Below are 24,230 nucleotides of genomic sequence, written 5' to 3'. Positions count from 1 at the left end.
CAGTTTTGAAATTTTCATAATCAACACCGACAAGATTAGTGTCTTTATTTGGTTGGACAATGGAGTCAATTAGGACAAGGTCAATGACAGAGGTCCTTGGTTGAAGAGGGTGGAAGAATGAATTTCCTCACTAAGAAACCCTAGAGACTTCTTTATATGGAAGATTTTAAAATCAACGAATGCATGAACCAAGTTCCTTTGATGGATTCTTTCTAGACAAATTTTACATACCAGAGAAAATCAAGATTTCAAGAAAAGATATTACACTTTTTAATATGGCACATATAGAAACCCTAATTTCATAAATACAACATGAAAAATGGAAGAAACTAGCATTAAACTTACACAATTCCAACAAGAATCACTTAATAAATCCCAAAAATCTTTCCATACAAACATATCCCTCCCAAGACAATTCGCTCTACAAAAGATCAAATTGTGTCCAAGAAGAAAGACAAAAGCTAGTGCACACTCCTTTAGGGAAGAAGCGAGTGAATGATGATGATAAATAGTGAAAAGTGACTCCCCTCTATTTATATGAGGATAGCCAAGTCACTTTTCATAATTTTATAAGGAAATCCCTAAAAAGTTTGCTTGAAGCGTCCAACTAGGTAAAAGATCACAAGCCGACCATGAGATAGCTCAAAAAAATAATTAAAATGCCAAAATAACCCACAAGTGGGGGAATAAAGGCTCTCCACCATAACATCATCCTCCAAGAATGATCAATCTCAATCAAGCAAGTGATGAAATAGTCCATGAGTGCTCGTCACTCCAACAAACCATCAAAGTGCATGGGTACATATCCAAAAGGGACATCCTCCACCATGATGTCATCCACAAAATGTCTTATGTCACCCTCATAGGGCGCGTAGGGATGATGTGGCATTATCTAGGACAAGTTTTGGCATCAAGGCATGGTGTGCTAGCCCTCCCAAATCATCTTGATGGCATCCATCCCTATCTCTACTATGTGATGATGCAACATCCATCAAACAAGGTCAAGTCCAAATCAGGGGCATCATGGGTCCATCTCAGCACATCATCAAGCCAATGCCCAAGCTTTCTAGCTCAACATTTCAACATCTGGAGGTATGTTAAGAGGTTCAAAACCATGTGGAATCTGCTCAAGGCCCAAGCTCATCCCTAGAGTGGCAATGTTGGGCCTACAAAGTCACATCTACTTTCAGAAAAGGTTAAAAGGTCATCTGGAGTGTGCTAGAGAGCAGTCAAACCATCACTCAAGGGATCTCTATTGTATGTGTGATACCACCTAAAAGAAACCTCTCAAAATCAAGGGAGATGAATATCATTATGGACACAAAACCATTAAAGCATCGTAATGGACCATATCTAATGCTAGGGGCACATAAATACTTCACACAAGCCTTACCTTCAAAAGACTTACTAGCTCAGGGTTTGTAAACAGGTTATGTCACTTATGTTAGAAATGATTAGGTAAACAACCCTATTAGATGTTTCTATCACCCAAGGGGAGTGACATGTCCTAGGTAGACCCATCAATCCATAGTTGCATGTAATAATGTGGTCATGGAGTGGGAACTACTTCAAGGAAGAAGTCATAGCCATGAGACCAACTAATGGAGGTGCAACATCGTGAGTATAATGATGTAAGGAGTGAGCAATCAGGAGGCATGAGTTACCCCTTTCCTTGACCTACTTTTTCCACTGCCTCTAGTGCGCCTTTTACTTTAATGACTTATCTTGCTTTGTGTTTTTTCAATACACCTTAAAGATTTAATAGTTTCTCGCTTAGGGTTGGGACATTCAAGAGATCTAGCATGCCATCTTACTTTTATTCTTGCAATATGTGTGGAGAAGAAGATGTAGAGCAACTCTCAATTAACACTTCTACCTACTACATTTTGGGGTGTTACCAGTTTTTAAATAAGAAGCAGCAAAGCAAATCAAAGCTAAGCCAGAGAATTTTAGGAATGATGGATTCCTTCTTGAAGTATGAGCTAAGGATGACAAGTTATCCCTTCTTAACTATGTTGGGACATAAGAGAGAAGGCCAAACGACGCAGCCTCTATCTCGCTAATGTGATCCTACTATTTTGCAATATAATATAAAAAACACCTTTACAATTAAAAAAACTTAACCATTGTAGAACCTGATTTAATTGCATCTTACCAGTTGCTACTTTTCTGATTTGGCTTCATTTTCATTATCCAGGACTTGATGTCTCTATTAGTTTTTGTAGCATCGAATGTGTTCTAACCACAAAGGAGAGGCTAGAATACATGAGATCTCCAAAACCCATAAATAGTTTTGGAAATTCCACCTAGAGATGACTTAATTAGATTATTAGTCGTTTTTTAAATATTTCCTAAGTCTAAACTTAGGTAATATAACTAATTAATCAGAATTAATAAAGTTATGTTGTGAATCTTCTAGAAACACACACGGATCGACTTATAGTTAATCCTAGCCATAGATTAAGATCTAATCTTAGATGTTGAAGTCTCAATAGAGGATTATAAGAAGAAAGTCGATGGGGCTTGAAGAACACCCTTGTAGAGTTTGATTTCATGAGCAAATTGATTTCCTGAGTAGCAGCATTCAGTTGCCAAAAAGAGAGCCAGTGAAATCGAAGCAGTGGGAGAGGGGGAGGGATAGTGAAGCCGGAGGAAAGATTTTTCAGATCTGGGGAGGCAGCAGCAAGTGAGTCGAATTATCCCAGAGAATCGACGTTGAGGGAATGTGTAGTGCTTCATTGAGGCAGATCAATTTGGCGAGGAGAAAAATGTGTTCTCAGTTTTAGAGACCGGGAAGGAGTCCCAGAGGGCCGAAGAGGCGATTTTCTCAGCATCCAGAGGCAGAACGACTTCATCAGAGCCCAGTTCAGATCAAGCCATCCAGCGAACTATGCAAAGCAGCGCAAAGGCTGACGCAGTGCTCCAGGAGGCCGAGTTTTCATAGGGAAAGTCTAGCCAGAGATTGCCAGTGGGAGAAGGGTAATTCCCTTCAGTATTTTACTCAAATTTTCTTACTGTTTTGATTCCTAGTTGGGCATCCATAGATGTACTCAGATTTCACTGCTGCACCAGTTTTCCCAAGTTGGGTTTTTCCGGGGACATTGGTCCGAAAATAACTGTGTTATTAACTTATTACGTGTGTGTGCTAGTATTTCTTCCAACATTTATTTCTTCCGCAGTTTATTTGTGTCGGTTGCAGTGTGATTGATTCAGTATTTGTTGTAGCTCATAGTAAATAAATTGTTACATTTAATTAATAATTAGGAGAATTATTTCCAGTTGTTGCAATAGGATTTCAGAAGTGAAATTTCACATGGTATTAGAGCTCTAATGATCAGCCAGAGTGCTCAATAGTGAATAGGGAGTTTCGTTGTTCATTGTGTGAAAATTCTGAAGCCGGAATCCTACTACAACGACTAATAATATTTCTTCTATTTGTTAAAATAATTAAACAAACTATTTGCAGTTTCCTACAGCAAATATTGAAACATATACACTGCAGCCTTCACAAAACAAATACTGCGGAAGAAAAATAAATGTTGGAAAATTAGAGAAATTCTAGCACACACATAAAGATATTGACACAATTATTTTTTGAAATTGTCCCCAAAAAACCAATGCGGGAAAACTGGTGCAGCGGATGAGGGTTTCTTTATTAATTTTTCAGTAGTAATTCAAGTACAAGAATTCGGACAACAAAACAGAGGAAAAATACTGAGAGAAATTTAGTAACAAATTTCTCACTCTCCACAACGACTCCCTGACCCTGAGATGGACCCTCTGCCCATACGCTGGTGTCTCTGTGTCACCCTCTGCGCAGTGCTCTAGTGGACTGCGTCTCTCCTCACGCTGTCTCTTCCTGAATTCGTCCTGCACTTCCCGGACCACTATTGATACCCTCTCTCTCTCTCCTGCAACTCACCCTCTAGCTCTATCTCCTTTGCTGAACTTCAGCCACTGAGAAAATCGATCTGCCTGGGCAACTGAGTAACTGCACTGGTGTGTTCTCCATCTACCCATCGACTACTTCTTATAATCTTCTGTTGGAGCACCAACGGCCAAGATTAAAACATAATCGACGGCCTAGATTATTTCCTTGTCGATCCACGTCAGTTTCTAGAACATTCATATAATGACTTAATTAATTCTGATTAATTAATCATATTTCCTAAGTTTAGACTTAGGAAATATTAAAAATTGATTAATAAATCTAATTAAGTCATCTCTAGGTGGAATTTCCAGAAACAATTTCTGAGTATTGGAGAATACATATATTCTAGCGTCTCCACCAAATCTCACGGCTAGAACACATCTAATGCCACAAAAAAATAAAATTCCCTCTTAGCGAGGAAAGTGTTCTAATGTTGCAACTACTGCCACAACACATTGTCTTTGCACCATCTCTTGTCACGTTGTTGATGTCTAGCTACTGTTGCCCACCAACTACTGCGCAACTCTGATATGCGTTGCATCTATGTTGTTGCTGACCCTGTTGTACTATTGCCAACTACTACATCTGCACTAAAACTCCCTCCCATATGTTGTTGCTGCAACTAAGAATCCATTTGTTTCTGCTACTGAAACGGGTTCTCCACCATGCCCATTTGTTCCCTGAACTGGATGAACTTAGCTCTCCCTAGAGCTTTCGTGAGTATCCCTGCTACCTAATCTCCTGTGGGAACATACTGCAGCTGGATTACCCCACGCTGAACACAGTCTGTGATGAAATGACATCTGATATCAATGTGCTTCGACCTATCACGAAATACTGGATTCTCGTATAGTTTTATGCAACTCTGATTATCACAGTAAACATTGGTCGCTCCCATCTTCTTCCTAAACAAACTCATAAGCAACTTCCTTAGCCATATAGCATTGCACATAGCTGTGTTGGCTGCCATATATTCAGCTTTTGTTGAGCTCAATGCTACTGATTTCTGCTTCTTGCTGCACCAAGAGACCATCCATGATCCAAAACTGAAGTAGTTCCCGGAGTTACTTTTCCTGTCCACTGAACTACCTACCCAATCTGCATCTGTGAATTGCATAATCTGACATCATCTCCTCGAGTATATTTCAACCCATATCCGACTGTTCCATGCACATATCTAAGAATGTGCCTAGCTGCTGCCCAATGTACCCTTTTCGATTCTACCATGAACTGTCTAAGGGTATTGAAAGCGAAACAAATGTCTGGCCTAGTTTTAACCAGATACATGAACGGCCCAATGAGTTGTTTGTACAAGGTGGGATCGACTTCCTTGTCCCCTGATGCATCTATATTCTTCCAATTAGTGATCATGGGCGTCGTCATGGATCAGCAATCCTGCATTCTGAATCTCTTCAGAATATCTGTAGCATATCTACCTTGACCAAGGAAGATCTCCCCATCCTTCTGCCATACTTCCAATCCTAGAAAATAGTGCATCAACCCCATATCCTTCATGTTGAATTCTGCTTCAAGGTTCCTTTTGCAATCCTTTATGAGCCCTGATGATCCTATCAAAAACAGGTCATCTACATACAAACCAGAATGAGAGGCTTACTCTCCACCATCAAATAGTAGAGATTGGGATCAGCATTGTTAGTGTCAGTCTTTCCAGCCTTCCTCCAGTGATCAAATATGCTCTTACAAAGTGGTCTCAGAGTGTCAAGGTCAAATTTTGTCATTTCAGTGAGTCTTCAAGCAAAATTTGGTCACTAGGCATTAGGTCTAGGGTTTGCTTTCACTCTTTTCAAAATTGCCCAAATGCCAATCTATGTCACTATTTAGCTAAGTCTATCATCATTCATAGGGTTGTCATTATCATGTCAGTGTCTAATGAGTCATTTTGCACCTTGTTCATGCTTCAGTTGCGCCTAGGCAAGGTCATTTCCCTCTCCTAGGGTTTTGGAGGTAATTTCTCTTGGATGGTCAAATCATTAGCAAAACTTGTATCCAAATGTTCATACACCTTCCCCTATCCTTCATGTACCTTATTAAACACTTCTCATCACTGAGATTCCCCAAATTCCTCATTTTTCCACAAAACCTAGTTTCTTGCCACAACTTGGCAATTTTCTAGGTTGGGCCTGTGTTTTGCCCTTTTGGACCACTTCCCCTCACTCGATCTCCGCGATTCCACTTTCCCCTACTTCCTAACATCCCTCCCTACTTCCAAAAATCTCCCCAAGAATTTAGAAGTCCCTTATCCTTTTCATTTCACTTCATTTCGACATAATCCCTTGTTCCACACATCGGGCTAAGTTTCACTCAAAAGATGTTTCAGAGCAATCAAAGATGAATTTTGGAAAACTGAGAGAGGTTTTTGTTCACAACAGGCCAAGGAAGAAAAACTTCCTTCACTTTTTACACAGGTGTCATGATTTTAGAGAAATGTCAAAAATACCGTTGCCTCAGGAGAATCGAATGCACCTCTGAAGGGACCTTGGGAAAATCAAGTTTTCTCCTAGCTTGGTTGGCCAAATGACTTTCTTGATGAGTCAAATGATAACTAGACACAAAGATCTTTCCAATGAGCTATCATGAGCTCAATTTGGAGTTGAGGAAGGCATTCCAAAGTTGACTGCAACAGCACTCTTCCTTGAGGCAGCCTCATTTGGCACATTTTGACCAGTCTTGGGAGATTTGATTTTTGACAGGGCAAATGAAATCCAAATTGAAAAACTCCAGTTGTGTTGGAAAGTAGACTCAAAGACCTTTCCAACGAGCTATCCTGCGCCCGATTTCGACATCGGAAAGGCCTCCAAAAGCCTCCTGCAAAATGCACTATGTAGCTGGGTGTGCGCTACGCATCAGGATTTTTGTACAGTTTTCACCTTCCAGCTCAGGAATTCCGCCAGTCTTGACCAGTTTTGACTTGTGATGGGATTTTTCACCCTCCTTGATGTAATTAATGGAACTTTATGTTGACTTGACACTTATTTACCTATTCCAGATGATTCATTCATAAAATAGCAAAAATTTAATGAATGAATTGGTTTCCTAGCTTATAGAGGCAAGTTGTTTTGACTGCCTAGATTGTAGTGCTTTGTTTAGAATTGGTTGAAACAGCTCCTAGGATGATGAGCTCGACCCGTAGAGGCTAGGGAATGGGTTGGCATGGTCTATATTATGTATTTTCTAAATCATTTTCATGGTTGGAGAGGTTGGACTCTTAGGAATAGCTTGATACACTATTGTACATATTTTATCTGCAATTTTGGTAAAGGATAGACTAGGGATTTGCAGCACTATTTGGAATTCTTGTGGCTTTATGTCTTGATGGTGTGCTTCTTTCAGTACTTGTAAGTTTGTTATGTGTATCATTTTCCCTCTCTCATCTTCTGCAATTGAACAAATTAAGTGTTAAGGTAGAATCCATAAATTGCTATGCTCTGCCTTTAAATTTGTTTAAGTTTCCATGTTTTCTTCAGTTTAAGGAGAACCCTTGCACTTGCTTGCTCTCCTTAGCTCCTCACCTGTCTGATCTATTCACCTCATCACTTTAAAAGCATCAAAGCAATTGCCTACCTTGCTCCAATCAGACCTCTGCACAAACTGTGTCTCATCCCCGCACCCAAAATTGCTTTTCCTTTTGATTCAACAAAAAATCCCAAAAGAAAATCACCTTTAAACCTCTGCACTTAATATCTAGCCTAAGATCAGTATTCCTTATTGGTCATCTCAGCCCCTTTGAAACCTTTTGCCGAGATAGACCCGGAGAGAGCCCTCTCCTGTCCTCGTAGGGCTAGCTACGAGGCTGAGCGTGGTTTGATGTTGCCTCGAGTTTTGCCTTCTTCAGCCTGAGGCAGATTTGAGCGTTAACAAGCATCACTCTTGATGAATTCCAATTGTTGTAAATAATTGTCAATCCAACCATACCACGCCCTAGGTGCTTGTTTGAGCCCGTATAAGGCTTTCTTCAACCTGCATACATGAGTGTGCTTCTCATGAGTTTCGAAGCCTTCAGGGTGCTCTATATACACCTCTTCTTCTATCACCCTGTTCAAGAATGTTGTCTTGACATCCATCTGGTGAATCTCCCATCCCAACTGCGCTAGTAGAGATATAACGGATCTAATAGAGGTATATCTGGCAACTGCAACAAAGGTCTCCTCATAGTCTATCCCTTCCTTTTGTGCATACCCCTTCGCCACGAATCTAGCCCTGTATTTCTCTACACTTCCATCTGCAGCGTATTTGATCTTGTAGATCCATTTGGAACCTACAACTGATCTATCTTTTGGTCTAGGCACTACCTACCAAACATCATTTGTCATGATAGAACTGTATTCTTCTACCATGGCATCCACCCACACCTGATGTTGTGAGGCTTCTTGAAAGTTGAAGGGTTATGTAACCTGAACTACCAAACCTTGATATCTGTCAAGCTGCTTGCGTTGTCTCTTGCCTGTCCTAGGAGCTCTGACAAACTCCTCTGCATCCCTCAAGATCTAACGCACTTCCCTACTAGATCTACCACTGCTGGTGGGAGGTTCAATCAGTTCCTCCTTCTGTTCCTACTGCCCCGTCTACTAAGAACTCCCTGGATCTCCTACTCCTAAGGAGATACTAGTACTGGTCACCGTACTCGATCCCTATGATTGTCCTCCTGCTTGTCCCAATTGCTGCCCCTCCTACTAAACTAATGGAACTTTTGCTGACTAATCACCTGCAGCCATTTCTTGAGATCTTCTAAAAGCTTTGTCTTCCATGAACTTTACATCTCGCCTCACTACAATCTTCCTGCTACTAGGAACATAGATCTTGTATGCCTTTGAGGTCTTGCTATACCCTACAAGGAACCCCCCTTCTTTGCATTCTAATCCAATGTACTACGCTTTTCATCTGTGGCAGTAAGCCACACTCCCGAATATCCTCAAATGACTTACTTCAGGCTTCTTTCCTATGAAGACCCCCTCTGGTTTTTTTCCCCAATGCTCTATGAGGTATTCGGTTTTGAATGTACACAGTTGTGTTGCATGCCTCTGCTCATAAAAATCTAGGCAAATCCTGGTCATACAACGTAGCATTTGCAGCCCCAACTATTGTTTTGTTCTTTCGCTTTGTTACTCTATTCTGCTGAGTGTTTTTTCCCTAATTCTCTATGAGGTATTCGGTTTTGAATGTACACAGTTGTGTTGCATGCCTCTACTCATAAAAATCTAGGCAAATCCTGGTCATACAACGTAGCATTTGCAACCCCAACTATTGTTTTGTTCTTTCGCTTTGTTACTCTATTCTGCTGAGGATTATATGGAGTTGTCCATTTTCTTTTGATGCCTTCCTTCGCACAAAAGTCTGTGAAGTCTTTATCTATGTATTCTCCACCATTATCTGAACGTAGCACCTTGATCTTTTTCCCTGTCACGTTCTCTACGAGAGCCTTGAACTCTCTGAACCGATCAAAGACCTCATCTTTGGTCTTTAAGAAATAGATCCAGGTCTTCCTGGAATGATCATCAATAAAGGTGATGAAATATTCGCCATTGCTAAGAGCTCTAGTGGACATAAGGTCGCAAATATTTGAGTGTATCAATCCCAACATGCCATTTTCTTTGTTGTCATTTCTAGGAAACGCATCCTCTACGCACATCATCCTGCTCTATGCTGAGAACTGGAACTCTCGTTATAGTTTCTCTAAGCATCCTAAGTGCTCCATGTTGTAAATGTCCCATCCTCCTGTGCCACGATTCATTTAGCGCCTTCCCACTGTTATTATCACTGCCTATCAGTGCCATTGGAGAATCAAGTTGCAACCTGTATAACCTGTCTCCAAGCTCCAATCTGTCTCACCTTCTTCCAGCTAGAGTGTTTGACATACACTTTCTTCCCCACGAAGTGTACATCGTACCCCTTGTCCTGTAACCGGGACACTGAAATTAGGTTCATACCCAATCCTGGCACATGCAGTACATTAGTAACACTGGTGTTGGTTCCTGTTTTTGTCTGAAATTCTATGGTGTCTCGCTCTACCGGAGTACATTTAGTTTTGTTGCCCATAATGATATGGAAGTCCATTTGCTCCTCCTGATAGCTAGAGAAATATTCTCTAACTCCTGTCATATGAGCTAAAACTCCAATATCAATATACCAAACACCAGATGGCGTTGAACCTGACAAGCACGCAAATTCATCCTCCAACCTGGATAACTCTAAGACTGCTGATTCTATCCATGATTTTCTGTGTTATTTCTCCTTTCCTTCCTAACGCTGATTTTGTTGTTGCAAAATATTGCAGCCTAGCTGGAAATCTAATCTGAAAATAAATCAATAAATAAAATAAAATAAAATAAAAATATTGTTGCTCCCTCTGCCTCTGGCAATCCTCGATCTGGAAAATATAATTTCTCTGTCGACTCTCTCAAAGAAATAGACTTTTCCTCAAAAACTGACCCTCCTAGCCAAGGGGACTGTGCAGCCTCTGGGGTTTCAAGCAGCTGCTTACGCAGTGCTACGAAGCTCTTTCTCCTCTCTACAACTGAGCTCTCTGGCTTCTATCTGCGCTCTGATACCATGTGAAAATTTTGAAACCCACATCCAACTGCAGCAACTGATAATATTTCTTCTATTTGTTAAATTAATTAAACAAACTATTTGAAGTTTCCTACGAAAAATATTGAAACATATACACTGCAACCTTCATAAAACAATTACTGTGGAAGAAAAATAAATGTTGGAAAAATAGAAAAATTCTAGCACTCACATAAAGATATTGACACAGTTATTTTTGGACAATTGTCCCCAGAAAAACCCAATGCGGGAAAACCAGTACAACAGATGGGGGTTTCTTTATTAATTTTTCAGCAGTAATTCAAGTACAAGAATTCACACAGCAAAACAAAGGAAAAATACTGAGAGAAATTTAGTAACAAATTTATCACTCTCCACAACGACTCCCTGACCCCAAGATGGACCTTTTGCCCATACGTTGGTGTCTTTGCATCACTCTGCACAGTGCTCCAGTGGACTACGTCTTCCTCATGCTGTCTCTCACTAAATTCGTCCTACACTTCCCGAACCACTGTTGATACTCTCTCTCTCTCTCCTACAACTCACCCTCTGGCTCTATCTCGTCTGCTGAACTTCATCCACTGAGAAAATCGATCTGCCTAGGCCTGAGTAATTGCACTAGTATGTTCCCCATCTACCCATCAACTTCTTCTTATAATATTCTGTTGGAGCACTAACAGCCAAGATTAAAACATAATCGATGGCCCAAATTATTTCCCTGTCGATCCGTGTGAGTTTCTAGAACATTCATACCATGACTTAATTAATTATGATTAATGAATCATTTCCTAAGTTTAGACTTAGGAAATATTAAAAACTGATTGATAAATCTAATGAAGTCGTCTCTAGGTGGAATTTCCATAAACAATTTCTAGGTATTGGAGAATACATATATTCTAGTCTCTCCACCAAATCTCGTGGCTAGAACACATCCGATGCTACAAAAACTAACACACTAAGGGGAAGCAGTTTGAAACCCCAGAGGCAGTGCAATCACCTTGGCCAAGAGGTCGAATTCTCGAGGAGAAATCGATTTTTCTAAGAGAGGGACAGAAAAATTCGATCTCTCCAGACTAAGGGTTTGCCGAGGCGAAGGGAGCAGCCAATATTTTTCATAGAGCAGATCTCTAGCAGGACGCAGCAAGTTTTGCAACAGTTTGCTAGTGCAGAACTAGCGTTGCGAGGAAGAAGAACACACACTTAGGGAAAATTTTCTCAAGGAACTTCCAGTCTTAGCAAGGTCAAATTCCCTTGCAGATCAGCAATTGTTGTGAGCAATCTTTCTCACTCCAGAAGGGAGTGTGAATAGCCTAGCAGGAGCTGATCAGAAGGGAAGAGGATATTTTTGACATTATTTTGAAGATGGCCACTGCAGGACTTCGTGATCAGGACAAGTTGGATGGAGCTTCCAACTATGTCAATTTGGAAGGCAAGGATGTCCTTCCTTCTACATGAATAGGGCCTGAAGCCATATATTGATGCAATGGTAGCAGTGCCCCAGGATGTAGATCAACTGAAGGAATACTGAAAGGAGATGGCAACGGAAAAGAGGTTGATTCTTGATGGTGTTTGAGATCACACTGTATCACACATAGCAAGCCAGGGAACAGCCAAGGAGAAGTGGGATACACTTTCCACGCTGTACCAAGGCACTTCCAAGCAGCGGAAAATGTACTTGGAGGAGAAGCTGAGATGCACCAAGATGCAGAAAGGGGAACACATAGACCCCTACCTCACCAAGATTCAGGAGATCCGGGATCAGTTGTCAGTCGTTGGAGCAGCTCCTCAAGCCACAAAACTAGTACGATTGGCACTCAACAATGTCTTCGAGGAGTGGCAAGTATTCGTCCAAAGAATTTTGGGCAGAGAAACCTTACCAAAGTGGGACAAGATGTGGGTCGATTTGCAGCAAGAGGAGTTGAGGCGAGACTTAGTGAAGAGCTCCATCAGTGGCAACAACAGCGGGTCGAAGTAGGTTAAGGAGGAGGAGAATATGGCCCTCGCATCAAAGGGTCCTAGCCAGGGACAGTGCGAGCAATGAAAGAAGAATAAGGACCTATCGAAGGTCAAGTGCTTCAGATGTGGTGAGCTTGGTCACTACAACACCCAATGTCCTCTCAGGAAAAAGGAAAAGGAGGAGAAGTGGGACCAGTAGGCAGCATCAACAGAGATCAATAGGCTTTCCTCCAAGCTGGAGGAAGACTTTGCCATGTTTGTTGACATACCCCCAGGATTCAAGTGGGGTGACTTGGTGTTGTAGCCCCAGAGTACTATAGATGGGTAGGATTCTTGAAGAGGTCCACCTCTTGAATCAGTACCTTGCTACAAGGGGCCCACAGTATTTCAGTAGCAAGATGGATCAGTGGCAGTAGATGCAATCAAATGCCAAAGTGATAGATTCAGAGTCTAGTTGCAGCCAGATACTGGACAGTGCAGATGCCTCAGTGACAGTGCAGATACTAGTAGCAGCCAGAGACTCGGGTGACAAATGCATCATACTTATCACAGTAGATTCAGTATTTTGGATGCTTTTCAGTTGCAGATGTTGCAATTACAGCAGCAGCAAATGGAGAGGGAGTTGCAGTGTTGGCAGCAGTTTTGCAGGGTCAGCAGTAGCATAGATGCAGCACATATCAAAGTTGCGCAGTAGTTGGTGGGCAGCAGTAGCCAGACATTAGCAGCGTGACAGGAGATTGTGCAAAGATAGGGTGTTGCTACAGGGAGCAGCAGCACTAGAACACATTCCTCGCTAAGAGGAAGTGTTAGTTTTTGTAGCATCGGATGCGTTCTAGCCACGAAATTTTGTGGAGATGCTAGAATACATGATATCTCCAAAACCCATAAATCGTTTATGGAAATTCCACCTAGAGATGACTTAATTAGATTATTAGTTGTTTTTTAAATATTTCTTAAGCCTAAACTTAGGGAATATGACTAATTAATTAAGTAATGGTGTGAATCTTCTAGAAACTCACATGAATCGACTTCTAGTTAATCCTAGCCATAGATTAAGATCTAATCTTGGTCGTTCAAATCTCAACAGAGGATTATAAGAAGAAAGTCGATGGGGCTTAGAGAACACACTTGCAAAGTTCGATTTCATGAGCAAATCGACTTCCTAAGTAGCAGCATTCAGCTGTCGGAGAGAGAGCCAGTGGGGGAGGGAAAGGGACAGTGAAGCCGGAGGAAAGCTCTTCCAGATCCAGGGAGGCAGCGTTGAGGGACTGTGCAGTGCTTAAATCAGGCAAATCGATTTGGTGAAGAGAAAAATATGTTCTCAGTGCTAGAGGCCAGGAAGGAGTCCCAAAGGGCCAAAGAGGCGATTTTCTCAGCATCCAGAGGCAGAACGACTTCAGCAAAGCTGAGTTCAGAGAAAGCCATCCAGCCAGCTACGCAGAGCAATGCAGAGGCTGATGCAGTGCTCCAGGAGGCCAAGTTTTGATAGGGAAAGTCCAGCTAGAGATTGCCTGTGGGAGAAGGGTAATTCTCTTCAGTGGTTTGCTCAGATTTTCTTGTTGTTTGGATTGCCAGTTGGGCATCCATAGATATACTCAGATTTCACTGTTGCATAATAAATAAAACCCTCACTACTGCACCGGTTTTCCCAAGTTGGGTTTCTCTGGGGATATTGGTCAAGTGCTTCAGATGTGGTGAGCTTGGTCACTACAACACCCAATGTCCTCTCAGGAAAAAGGAAAAGGAGGAGAAGTAGGACCAGTAGGCAGCATCAGCAGAGATCAATAGGCTTTCCTCCAAGCTGGAGGAAGACTTTGCCATGTTTGTTGACATACCCCCAGGATTCAAGTGGGGTGACTTGGTGTTGTAGCCCTAGAGTACTATAGATGGGTAGGATTCTTGAAGAGGTCCACCTCTTGAATCAGTACCTTGCTACAAGGGGCCCACAGTATTTCAGTAGCAAGATGGATCAGTGGCAGTAGATGCAATCAAATGCCAAAGTGATAGATTCAGAGTCTAGTTGCAGTCAGATACTGGACAGTGCAGATGCCTCAGTGACAGTGCAGATACTAGTAGCAGCCAGAGACTCGGGTGACAAATGCATCATACTTATCACAGTAGATTCAGTATTTTGGATGCTTTTCAGTTGCAGATGTTGCAATTACAGCAGCAGCAAATGGAGAGGGAGTTGCAGTGTTGGCAGCAGTTTTGCAGGGTCAGCAGTAGCATAGATGCAGCACATATCAAAGTTGCGCAGTAGTTGGTGGGCAGCAGTAGCCAGACATTAGCAATGTGACAGGAGATTGTGCAAAGACAGGGTGTTGCTACAGGGAGCAGCAGCACTAGAACACATTCCTCGCTAAGAGGAAGTGTTAGTTTTTGTAGCATCGGATGCGTTCTAGCCACGAAATTTTGTGGAGATGCTAGAATACATGATATCTCCAAAACCCATAAATCGTTTATGGAAATTCCACCTAGAGATGACTTAATTAGATTATTAGTCGTTTTTTAAATATTTCTTAAGCCTAAACTTAGGGAATATGACTAATTAATCATAATTAATTAAGTTATGTTGTGAATCTACTAGAAACTCACATGAATCGACTTTTAGTTAATCCTAGCCATAGATTAAGATCTAATCTTGGTCGTTCAAATCTCAACAGAGGATTATAAGAAGAAAGTCGATGGGGCTTAGAGAACACACTTGCAAAGTTCGATTTCATGAGCAGATCGACTTCCTAAGTAGCAGCATTCAGCTGTCGGAGAGAGAGCCAGTGGGGGAGGGAAAGGGACAGTGAAGCCGGAGGAAAGCTCTTCCAGATCCAGGGAGGCAGCGTTGAGGGACTGTGCAGTGCTTAAATCAGGCAAATCGATTTGGTGAAGAGAAAAATATGTTCTCAGTGCTAGAGGCCAGGAAGGAGTCCCAAAGGGCCAAAGAGGCGATTTTCTCAGCATCCAGAGGCAGAACGACTTCAGCAAAGCTGAGTTCAGAGAAAGCCATCCAGCCAGCTACGCAGAGCAATGCAGAGGCTGATGCAGTGCTCCAGGAGGCCAAGTTTTGATAGGGAAAGTCCAGCTAGAGATTGCCTGTGGGAGAATGGTAATTCTCTTCAGTGGTTTGCTCAGATTTTCTTGTTGTTTGGATTGCCAGTTGGGCATCCATAGATATACTCAGATTTCACTGTTGCATAATAAATAAAACCCTCACTACTGCACCGGTTTTCCCAAGTTGGGTTTCTCTGGGGATATTGGTCCAAAATAATTGTGTTATTAACTTATTATGTGTGTGTGCTAGTATTTCTTCCAGTGTTTTTTCCTTCCATAGTTTATTTGTGTAGGTTGCAGTGTGATTGATTTAGTATTGTTGTAGCTCACAGTAAATAAATTGTTAAATTTAATTAACAATTAGGAGAATTATTTCTAGTTGTTGCAATAGGATTTCAGAGGTGACATTTTCACAGCCTCTTAAAGATTTCTTTGAATTTTGTTTTATAGTGCCTCATCTCACCTTTCCTACCCTCTAGTCTCATTACTTCCTTCAACCTTGTTTTGTAGTGTTTCTTGTTAAATCTCCTAATACCAACCCAAATTTGTTTTCTCACAATAATTATTTAATATTTAGTCCCAACAATTTCTTTAATTAACAAAATAAATCTTGACTTACCGAAAAATAAAATCAATGGTAATTTAACATCTAGAAATATATAGAGTGGAAATAAATTAGAGAGATCAATCACACATTGCAATAGACATAATTCACCCACAACAATTCTTCATCATTTATTGATCTGGAAAATCAGCGTTTCAACCCACAAAGAATTTACAAAGAAAGACACAATGACGAAACCTACAACTCAGCCTCACTAGAATAATTCTAAGTTACCGGATCCGACAGAGGCAAGAGGAATATTTCCAGATCCACAGATCTGAACCGGATCTGGATACGATACACCAAAAATACGGCTAAAATACATATTTTATAAAATACAGTTTTTGGAAACGGAAAATTTTCCCAGGATACAGATCCCGATGGTGGCTGCCGGAAACGGTGAAATGGTCGCCGAAAAGTCAGCAAAAAGCAGTTTTTTTTAGGTTTCTATTGTCGGTTTAGGTTTAGATATTATTTTTTACGTGTATTATAATGTGGTCGGCGTATATGTTATAACGTGCTCCGCTTTTGTCCACATTCACCAGTCGGCCCCTCCTGCACACTTTCATTTGTTTCGGGCTCACCGTCGGCCCCTCCTGCACACCTTTATTTGTCCCGAGCTCACCGTCGGCCCCTCCTACACACCTTTATTTGTCCCGAGCTCACCGCTGGCCCCTCCTGCACGCAGCACGCAGCACCTCTGCTCACGCTACTGGCCCTCTACACGCAGCACCGCAGCACTTCTGTTCACGCTGCTGGCCCCCCTGCACGCAGCATGCAACACAGTGACACTCAGCACTGACACTGTTCACGCCCGCACACAGTCAGGTAGTCAGGCAGCACACAATCGCCGGGTTTAACAAGGTATTTAAATTTTTAATATTCATTTTTTGTGATATACTGTAGTGTAGACTGTGTATTTAATTTAATTTTATGCATAGGATAATATATATTATGTACAAATGTCAAATACAAATTTAATTCATTATAATTTATAATATTTACAATATTTAGTAATTTATATTAATATTTGACTATTAAATTTTAATGTATTTAAATTTAATTTTAATGTATTTAAAATTTAATGTATTTAGGGTGCAATGCTATTTAAATTTAAATTTAATTTTTTTTTAATGTATTTACAATTTAATTTTTAATTGTTTATTGATAATATATTATAATTTGACTTTTATATGCAGTTGCAACTTGCAAGTAACCAATAGTTGAATAGAGTCTATACCATTATCATAATGGAACCATCACAAGATTCACAACATGAGCATAGTGAAGGGGAAATCATCAAAACAGACCCAAAATTTCCTCTATGGCAGTATGTGGAGATTATTGGAAAAAATCCCAGAGGTGGTTCATTTAAATGGAAGTGCAATGAATGCCAAGATATAAAAAATGGCTCATATACTAGAGTGAAGGCTCATCTCATCGGTCAAACTAACACAGGGGTGCAAGTATACACCGGGCCAAAAGACGCAAATGGCAAACCTGGCCAAGGTTTGAATCCTGGAAAAATAAATTCTATGCATCTTTGTAAGAAGCTGCTGATAGGAAGCTTGCTAAGGGAAAACACCCTGTGCAAGGCTCTACAACTAGGCCTCCATTGCCATCTAGGCCCGCTGCCACATCTAATAAAAGGGCCACTCTAGGCCCTCTTGAAGCGTGTTTCAATAATCAAGGTAGAGACATAGCTGATGAACATGTAGCTCGTTGCATCTATGCAAATGGGCTAGCATTCAATGTGGTGCGTTCCCCTTACTGGAAACAAATGATTAAGGCAGTTAATGAAGTGCCAAAAGGGTACAAAAGCCCTGGATATGAAAAGGTCCGCACTACTTTGTTGGCATCAGAGAGACAATCTGTGGATAGACAGCTACAGGCAATCCAGGATACATGGGCAGAAACAGGGGTGTCCATCATTTCTGATGGATGGAGAGACCAAAGAAACCGCCCATTAATTAATGTTGTTGCAGTATGCCCCCAAGGGGCAATGTTTTTGAAGGTTGTTGATTGCAGTGGAATAGAGAAAGATGCATCTTTCATATCCACAATTCTTATTGATGCAATAGAAAGTGTGGGGCCACATAATGTTGTCCAAGTCATTACGGACAATGCACAGGTTTGTAAAGCTGCAGGTTTGATTGTGGAGGGTCGATATGATCACATCTTTTGGACTCCATGTGCAGTACATTCATTGAACCTTATGCTTGCCAAGATTGGTGAGATTGAATGGATTAATGAAATATATGTAGCATCAAAAGAAATCCAAATGTTCATAACAAATCATTCAATGTCCCAAGCCATTTATCGGGGTTTTGCAAAGTTACTGAAGGTACTTTTTTTAATCAATACTACTTGTATTAGAAATTTTTATTTTTAATTACAAATTTATATATGGTTTTTTATTTGAGATTTGACTTTTTGAAACTTGTAGGTTGCTGAAACTCGTTTTGCCTCCCACACTCTTGTCATAAAGAAACTTGTGGAGGTGAGACAAGCACTACAAGCAATGGTCATTGACCCTCTTTGGGAATCATGGAGGACTTCCACTTCTGATAGAGGGCAAAAAATCAAGTCCATCATTCTTGATGATGCATGGTGGGACAAGGTTCAATATCTTATACGGCTCACTGAACCAATCTTGACCTTGATCAGGGCATTTGACACAGATACACCTTGATTGGGGGAAGTTTATGAAAACATTGACAGTATGTTGGAGAGGATAAGAGAAATTATCAGGGCAAGTGAAAATGACCCTTATGAAACATTCTATTATTTAGTGAAGGAAATAGTTACAGAAAGGTGGAACAAAATGACCACGCCATTACACCTTCTCGCATATGCATTGCACCCTAAATACTATCATTCTAAAATTTTGTCTTTACCTGGTAGAGCAGCACCAAACAAAGATTCTAAAGTGGTACAAGGATACAAGACAGCCTTGAAGAAAATTTATAGAGATATGGGAGTTGCAATGCAAGTCCGCCAAGAATTTGGAGCATTTGTACAATCTACTGGTAGCTTTTCAGATCCAGTAGCTATGGATGATCGAGAACACCTTGATCCTAATACTTGGTGGGGCTTCCATGGTGGGGATAGCATTCATCTCTCTACTCTAGCCACCAGGTTGTTATCACAGGTTGCTAGTTCCTCATCAGCTGAGAGGAATTGCAGTACATATGGCTTCATCCATTCAATGAAGCGAAATAGGTTGGGAGCGGCAAAGGCTGAGGACCTTGTTTATGTTCATTCCAACCTCCATCTTCTATCACATGTTGAACCAGAATATAAAAAAGGTCCGAGCAGGATGTGGGATGTGGAGCCTGAGATCTCTGACTTGAACCTGACACTGAATGCCATGACTCACCTCAACCTACTTGAGGATATTGTTTCACCACCAGTCCAGCCTACTAATGCAACTTCCTACATTCCAGGACCCCCATCATCTATTCATGATGTAGAGTTGCAATATGCAAAAGATATAGATCCATTTGATGATCTGTAAATGTATTTACTATTATCATTTATAATATTATGAATCATGATCCTTTTTGTTACTTTGTATGAGGGACGATGCACCATTTCAATGTTTCAATCTTCATATTTATCATTCAATGTTCTAAAAGTGTTTGATGGTTTCATGGAGTATTTGATTTTTTAGCTCTAAGGTGTTTTTTAAAATTTTAAATATATATATATATATATATATATATATTGTACGTGACGTATCCTTGCCGTATCCGGATCTTAGATTTTCAAAAAACTAGCGGATCCGGATCCGGATCCGTATCCGTATCTGAATCCTGGTAACTTAGGAATAATTCGGCCCATGCAAAAAAGGCCAGCTGGAAATCTGCCTCTAAAGAAATTTGGCTTGAAGAAAATCGACCCACCTCTCACCAGAAAATCAACCTCTGCGCAATCACAGCTCAACCCTAGCAAATCGGTCTCCCCGACAACTATGCCTCCTTCTCACTTCACCAATTTGAACTCTGCAATTCCCAGTAAATTGGCCCCCTAGAAACACCCCAAAATTATCCCTGCATTTTTCTTCCTTCTCCTCAATTGAATTGAGCCTCACGCTCCATAGAATTCAAACTCTATTTGGGAAAATCGCTTTCCCAAAAACGTTGTCGCTGCCTCTCTCTCTTTTGTGTTCTTGTTTCTTCACCTTTTTGCTAAGCTTCTTTTATAATCTTCATTATACCCAAATCTCTAACCCTAATCTCCCTTCTAGAAGATCTTGGAGATCAATGGTTGAGATTATTAATTAAAGTCACTTAAATAATTAAATTATTTATCATTGGAAAATAACTTAATAGTCCACAATAATTAATTGACTTCAATAATTGTACTTTTCCTAACTTAAGACAGGAAAGAAGACATAAATCACTTACTCCACCAAGCAAGCAACTAAATAGGCAATGAATCATCTTCCACATGCTAAGACACCAAGCTTATGCAAAAGACCTTCTAAAGCTACCACAAGCTTCAACATTTCTGATTTCAGTCATTCAATTTGAATTTCAACTTTCTTCATGAACAAAGTATATAGAAGTTATTTACTTTCACTGTTAAATCACAACTACTTAACAAGTTATATTTTTATTCTCAATTTTTTGTCCATTATATTTGAGAAGAAAACCACAAGAATAGTGACAAAACTGAATTATCGAATACTTTTTATCCCTTTAGTTCATAGAAAGCTCTTCGATGAACAAAGCCTAAGGCCCTAATCATAAGAAACATGTAAAAGGAAGATAAGCTACAAACCAGCCAATGTTAGATGTGGAACAATCTCCTTGTAGCACTCGAGTACTTGTTCAAACCCATGGCAGGGTTGATTGTTTTCATAGAAGCTGAAGACATCAACATCGTGTGTAGATGCTGTACCATGTATAACTAAGTATTAAATCAATTGCTTCTAAAGATACACAACAGTAAGTACTAATCTGATCATAATGTACAAAATCAAAATACATGCAATTAAAATGGATAAAAGCTTTATAGTTTCCAACCATCACCAAAGCCAAAACATGGGATTAGATTGTCCTCATCAAAAGGGGACAAAGTACGCCCTATGAAAGAAATAGCTTGTTCATATGGATTCATAATACTCCCAATCTCATGTAGACTTCGCCCACTAAAAGAGTGTCTACCTGCAATCACAAGGACTACTGAAATTAACAATTGAAGTTCACATCATTTCATCAAACCAACCAACAATATTAGTCATCTGATTTTCTCTGTTTCCTAGAAAAAAGAGATGGAGAGATGAGAATCTGTTACACTACCAGTCCATTCATTGCTCTTAGTGAAGTCAATACCAACAATCAAGTTAGAAGACTCAAGTCCAAACTGTCTCAATGCATCAGTTACCTGTAAATCCAATCAAATACATCAGTCATCGATTTCACATTTTGAATGGAAAAAGACCTACTTCCATGATATAAAATAATAGTTGAGAAGTTCACAAAAAGCTTTGCATTAAATGCAAGTTTACAGATCTAGCCCAAAATGCTAGTTTGTGAAATTCAAATTCATGTTCGAAAGCCTACAGAAAAGGTTCTTCACTTTCAAAATGGAAGTTTTGAGTTCTTACCAAAAAAATAAAATAGGAAACATTTTTGTTTCATATAGATATGCCACTTTTAATTCAATGGCACAGTATTAGTTACCAATAACTTAATGATGGCTCTATCATTTTGAGAATATCTTAATTTAGTTCTAAAATGGCTTATAACCTTGTGATATTGCGTTGTTATTTTGATGCAAGAATTATATCATTTTTAATGAAAAAATTATCAATATATTTTATCTTAGAGTTTCAAAATAAAAATCTTCATATAATAATATGCTTAAATTTCTAGAAAAATAACAATTAATGAAAAAGAGAAAATTCACCTCTACCCTAGAGGTTTCCTCGATATTAACCCTGTGAATTTTCACCCTCAGGGCTGTTATAAAAGACAAATAAAACAATAACAAAAGCAGGCAATATTTCAACTTTCAACAACCCCAATCATCTAGGTAATCCAAGAGAAAAGATACCAACGCATTCCGATAAGTTTCAGGTTTCCAACCCTCTAGGGCAATCTTATCATGAATAGACCAGATCTAAAAACACTTAGTTATAGTTGTAGATACAACAGCCCTTGTCTTCTTCAATTACAATGTTAGGTTACTTGACATAATCACAATTTAGTTATGTCAAATCAGCATGACATGTATAGCTAGGAATTACAAACCATGAAGAATATAGATGGCTGAAAATTAAATCTGCAATCTACACAAGTATTGGACAGCTGAAAACTTCATTCATTAATATATATAAAATAAAGTTCATTTACATACCATAGTGATATCATAAAACTAATACAATCCACTAGCTCTCTTTTGGCCTTCAGGCAACTGACACACTCATATAGATGTGATCTGTTGCTTCTTTGATGAGATTCCTACTCATCAACCTGGACTTGTTATTTCTAATTAATTCATGACTTTAAAGGCATCACATTTGCCGAGGCACGGGAATCATGCATAACATATGTAAGATTAGTTTATTTACCACTAGAGACAATGGGAAAGGTGCATGCCCTCCATTTTTGTTGAATTTTGTAACTATGATCAATCTTCATAATGTATATTTTAGCCCTTAATGTATTTGTAAGCATGTTCTTCATGCTAGAATCAAAAAGAAAAAATATTAAAAGACATGTTCTTCATGTCAGTTGTAAATGAGAAAAAATTGAATTTATAAAAGTTGAACTTTAGGCTCCAAAAAGATGAAGTTGTCCTCCTAGTCAAATCGGCCCAGTTAAAGGAAGGCACCCATTTGACCTTCAAGATGCCTATTTAAGTGGCTCGACCTCCTCTCCAAGAAGCAATTTTTTCGGATCTGATCATCAAGACATGTTATTTTCTGTTGATCATGTGAAGAAGGACAGAACTAGAAGGACGAAGATGAGGATAAGTCTCTTTGTTTATTACCCATCGATCTTATGGATTTAATCTTGTTCTAGGCTCTCACACATGTTACAAGGAAGGCAGAACCTCTGATGTATTAGAGGATTACAGGACCGAATTTATGGAAGGCCAAATTTCTGTGATGGAGCAAAGTTGCAGACCAAACTTATGGTTGAAGAAGAGAAGCCAAAGTTCTGCCCTAGGAGACCAGACCAGACGGAATTTATTGGGCAAACCTATGACTTGACTAGGTGGATGGACGAGGTTTGACCTAGTGGTTGACTAAGATGTATCTTTGTTGAATTGAAGGATTTCTCTATTGAAAAGGTTGATGTTAGCTTTTGTAGCATCGGATGCTTTCTAGCCACGAATTTTGTGGAGAGGCTAGAATACATGAGATCTCCAAAACCCGGAAATCGTTTCTGGAAATTTCACCTAGAAGTGTCTCAATTAGATTATTAACCAATTTTTAAATATTTCCTAAGTCTAAACTTAGGGAATATGATTAATTAATCAGAATTAATTAAGATAAGGCATGAACCATCTAGAAACTCACACGGGTCGACCCAAAAATGATCCTAGCCATTGATTAAGTTTAAATCTTGGTCGTTGGTGTTCCAACAATGGATTATAAAAGAAATTTGATGTGGTGATGGAGATCATCTAGTGTAGATACTCAGTTTCCAAAGCAGTTCGATTTTCTTAGTAGCAGCAGCTCAACAGAGAAGATAGAGCCAGAGGGTGAGTAGCAAGTGGAAGAGGAGAGCAGTGGCATTCCAAGAGGAAGCTTTTTAGTCCCCGGAAGATTCGAAGGAAGGAAGGCCGAAATCTTCAAAGGCCCAGCCGTAGGCACTCTGTAGAGCATGATGCAAGCATCTCAGCGCAGAGGCTGGGGAAGCTTTTTCTAAGGCAAAAAATAGTTGTGGGGTGAGAGAAAACTCTCACAATATTTTTGCTAGTATTTTCTTCAGATTAGATTGCCAGTTGGGCATCTAAATTATTGTACTCAAAAAACCCGATGAACATTAATAATAAAACCCTCATCTGATGCCCCGATTTTCCCAAGTTGAGTTTTTCCAGGGACAATTGTCCAAAAATAACTGTGTCAAATTTAGTGTGTATGCTAGAATTTCTCAGTGTCCAGTATTTTAT

At 39.9% G+C, this 24,230-nt stretch overlaps 1 protein-coding gene across 2 annotated transcripts in view; it reads right to left on the bottom strand.

Moving 5' to 3' along the window:
• LOC149248638 (E3 ubiquitin-protein ligase RGLG3-like) overlaps positions 1-24,230 on the bottom strand; it is a 239,397-nt gene that overhangs the window by 155,513 nt on the left and 59,654 nt on the right. For both annotated transcript variants that reach the window (XM_089458486.1, XM_089458485.1), the window contains exons 3-5: positions 21,407-21,491; positions 21,131-21,271; positions 20,886-20,999 (exon numbers count right to left, since the gene is read on the bottom strand). In XM_089458486.1, the coding sequence (XP_089314612.1) occupies positions 20,886-20,999; positions 21,131-21,271; positions 21,407-21,491 (340 nt within the window). The remainder of the gene's footprint in view (positions 1-20,885; positions 21,000-21,130; positions 21,272-21,406; positions 21,492-24,230) is intronic.

The sequence above is a fragment of the Pinus tabuliformis genome, chromosome 7 (genome assembly GCF_031772625.1).
Source record: "Pinus tabuliformis cultivar Carrire ecotype Pingquan chromosome 7, CPIR1, whole genome shotgun sequence".
Taxonomy (NCBI): Eukaryota; Viridiplantae; Streptophyta; class Pinopsida; order Pinales; family Pinaceae; genus Pinus; species Pinus tabuliformis.
This window is presented reverse-complemented; position numbering and strand designations above follow the sequence as displayed.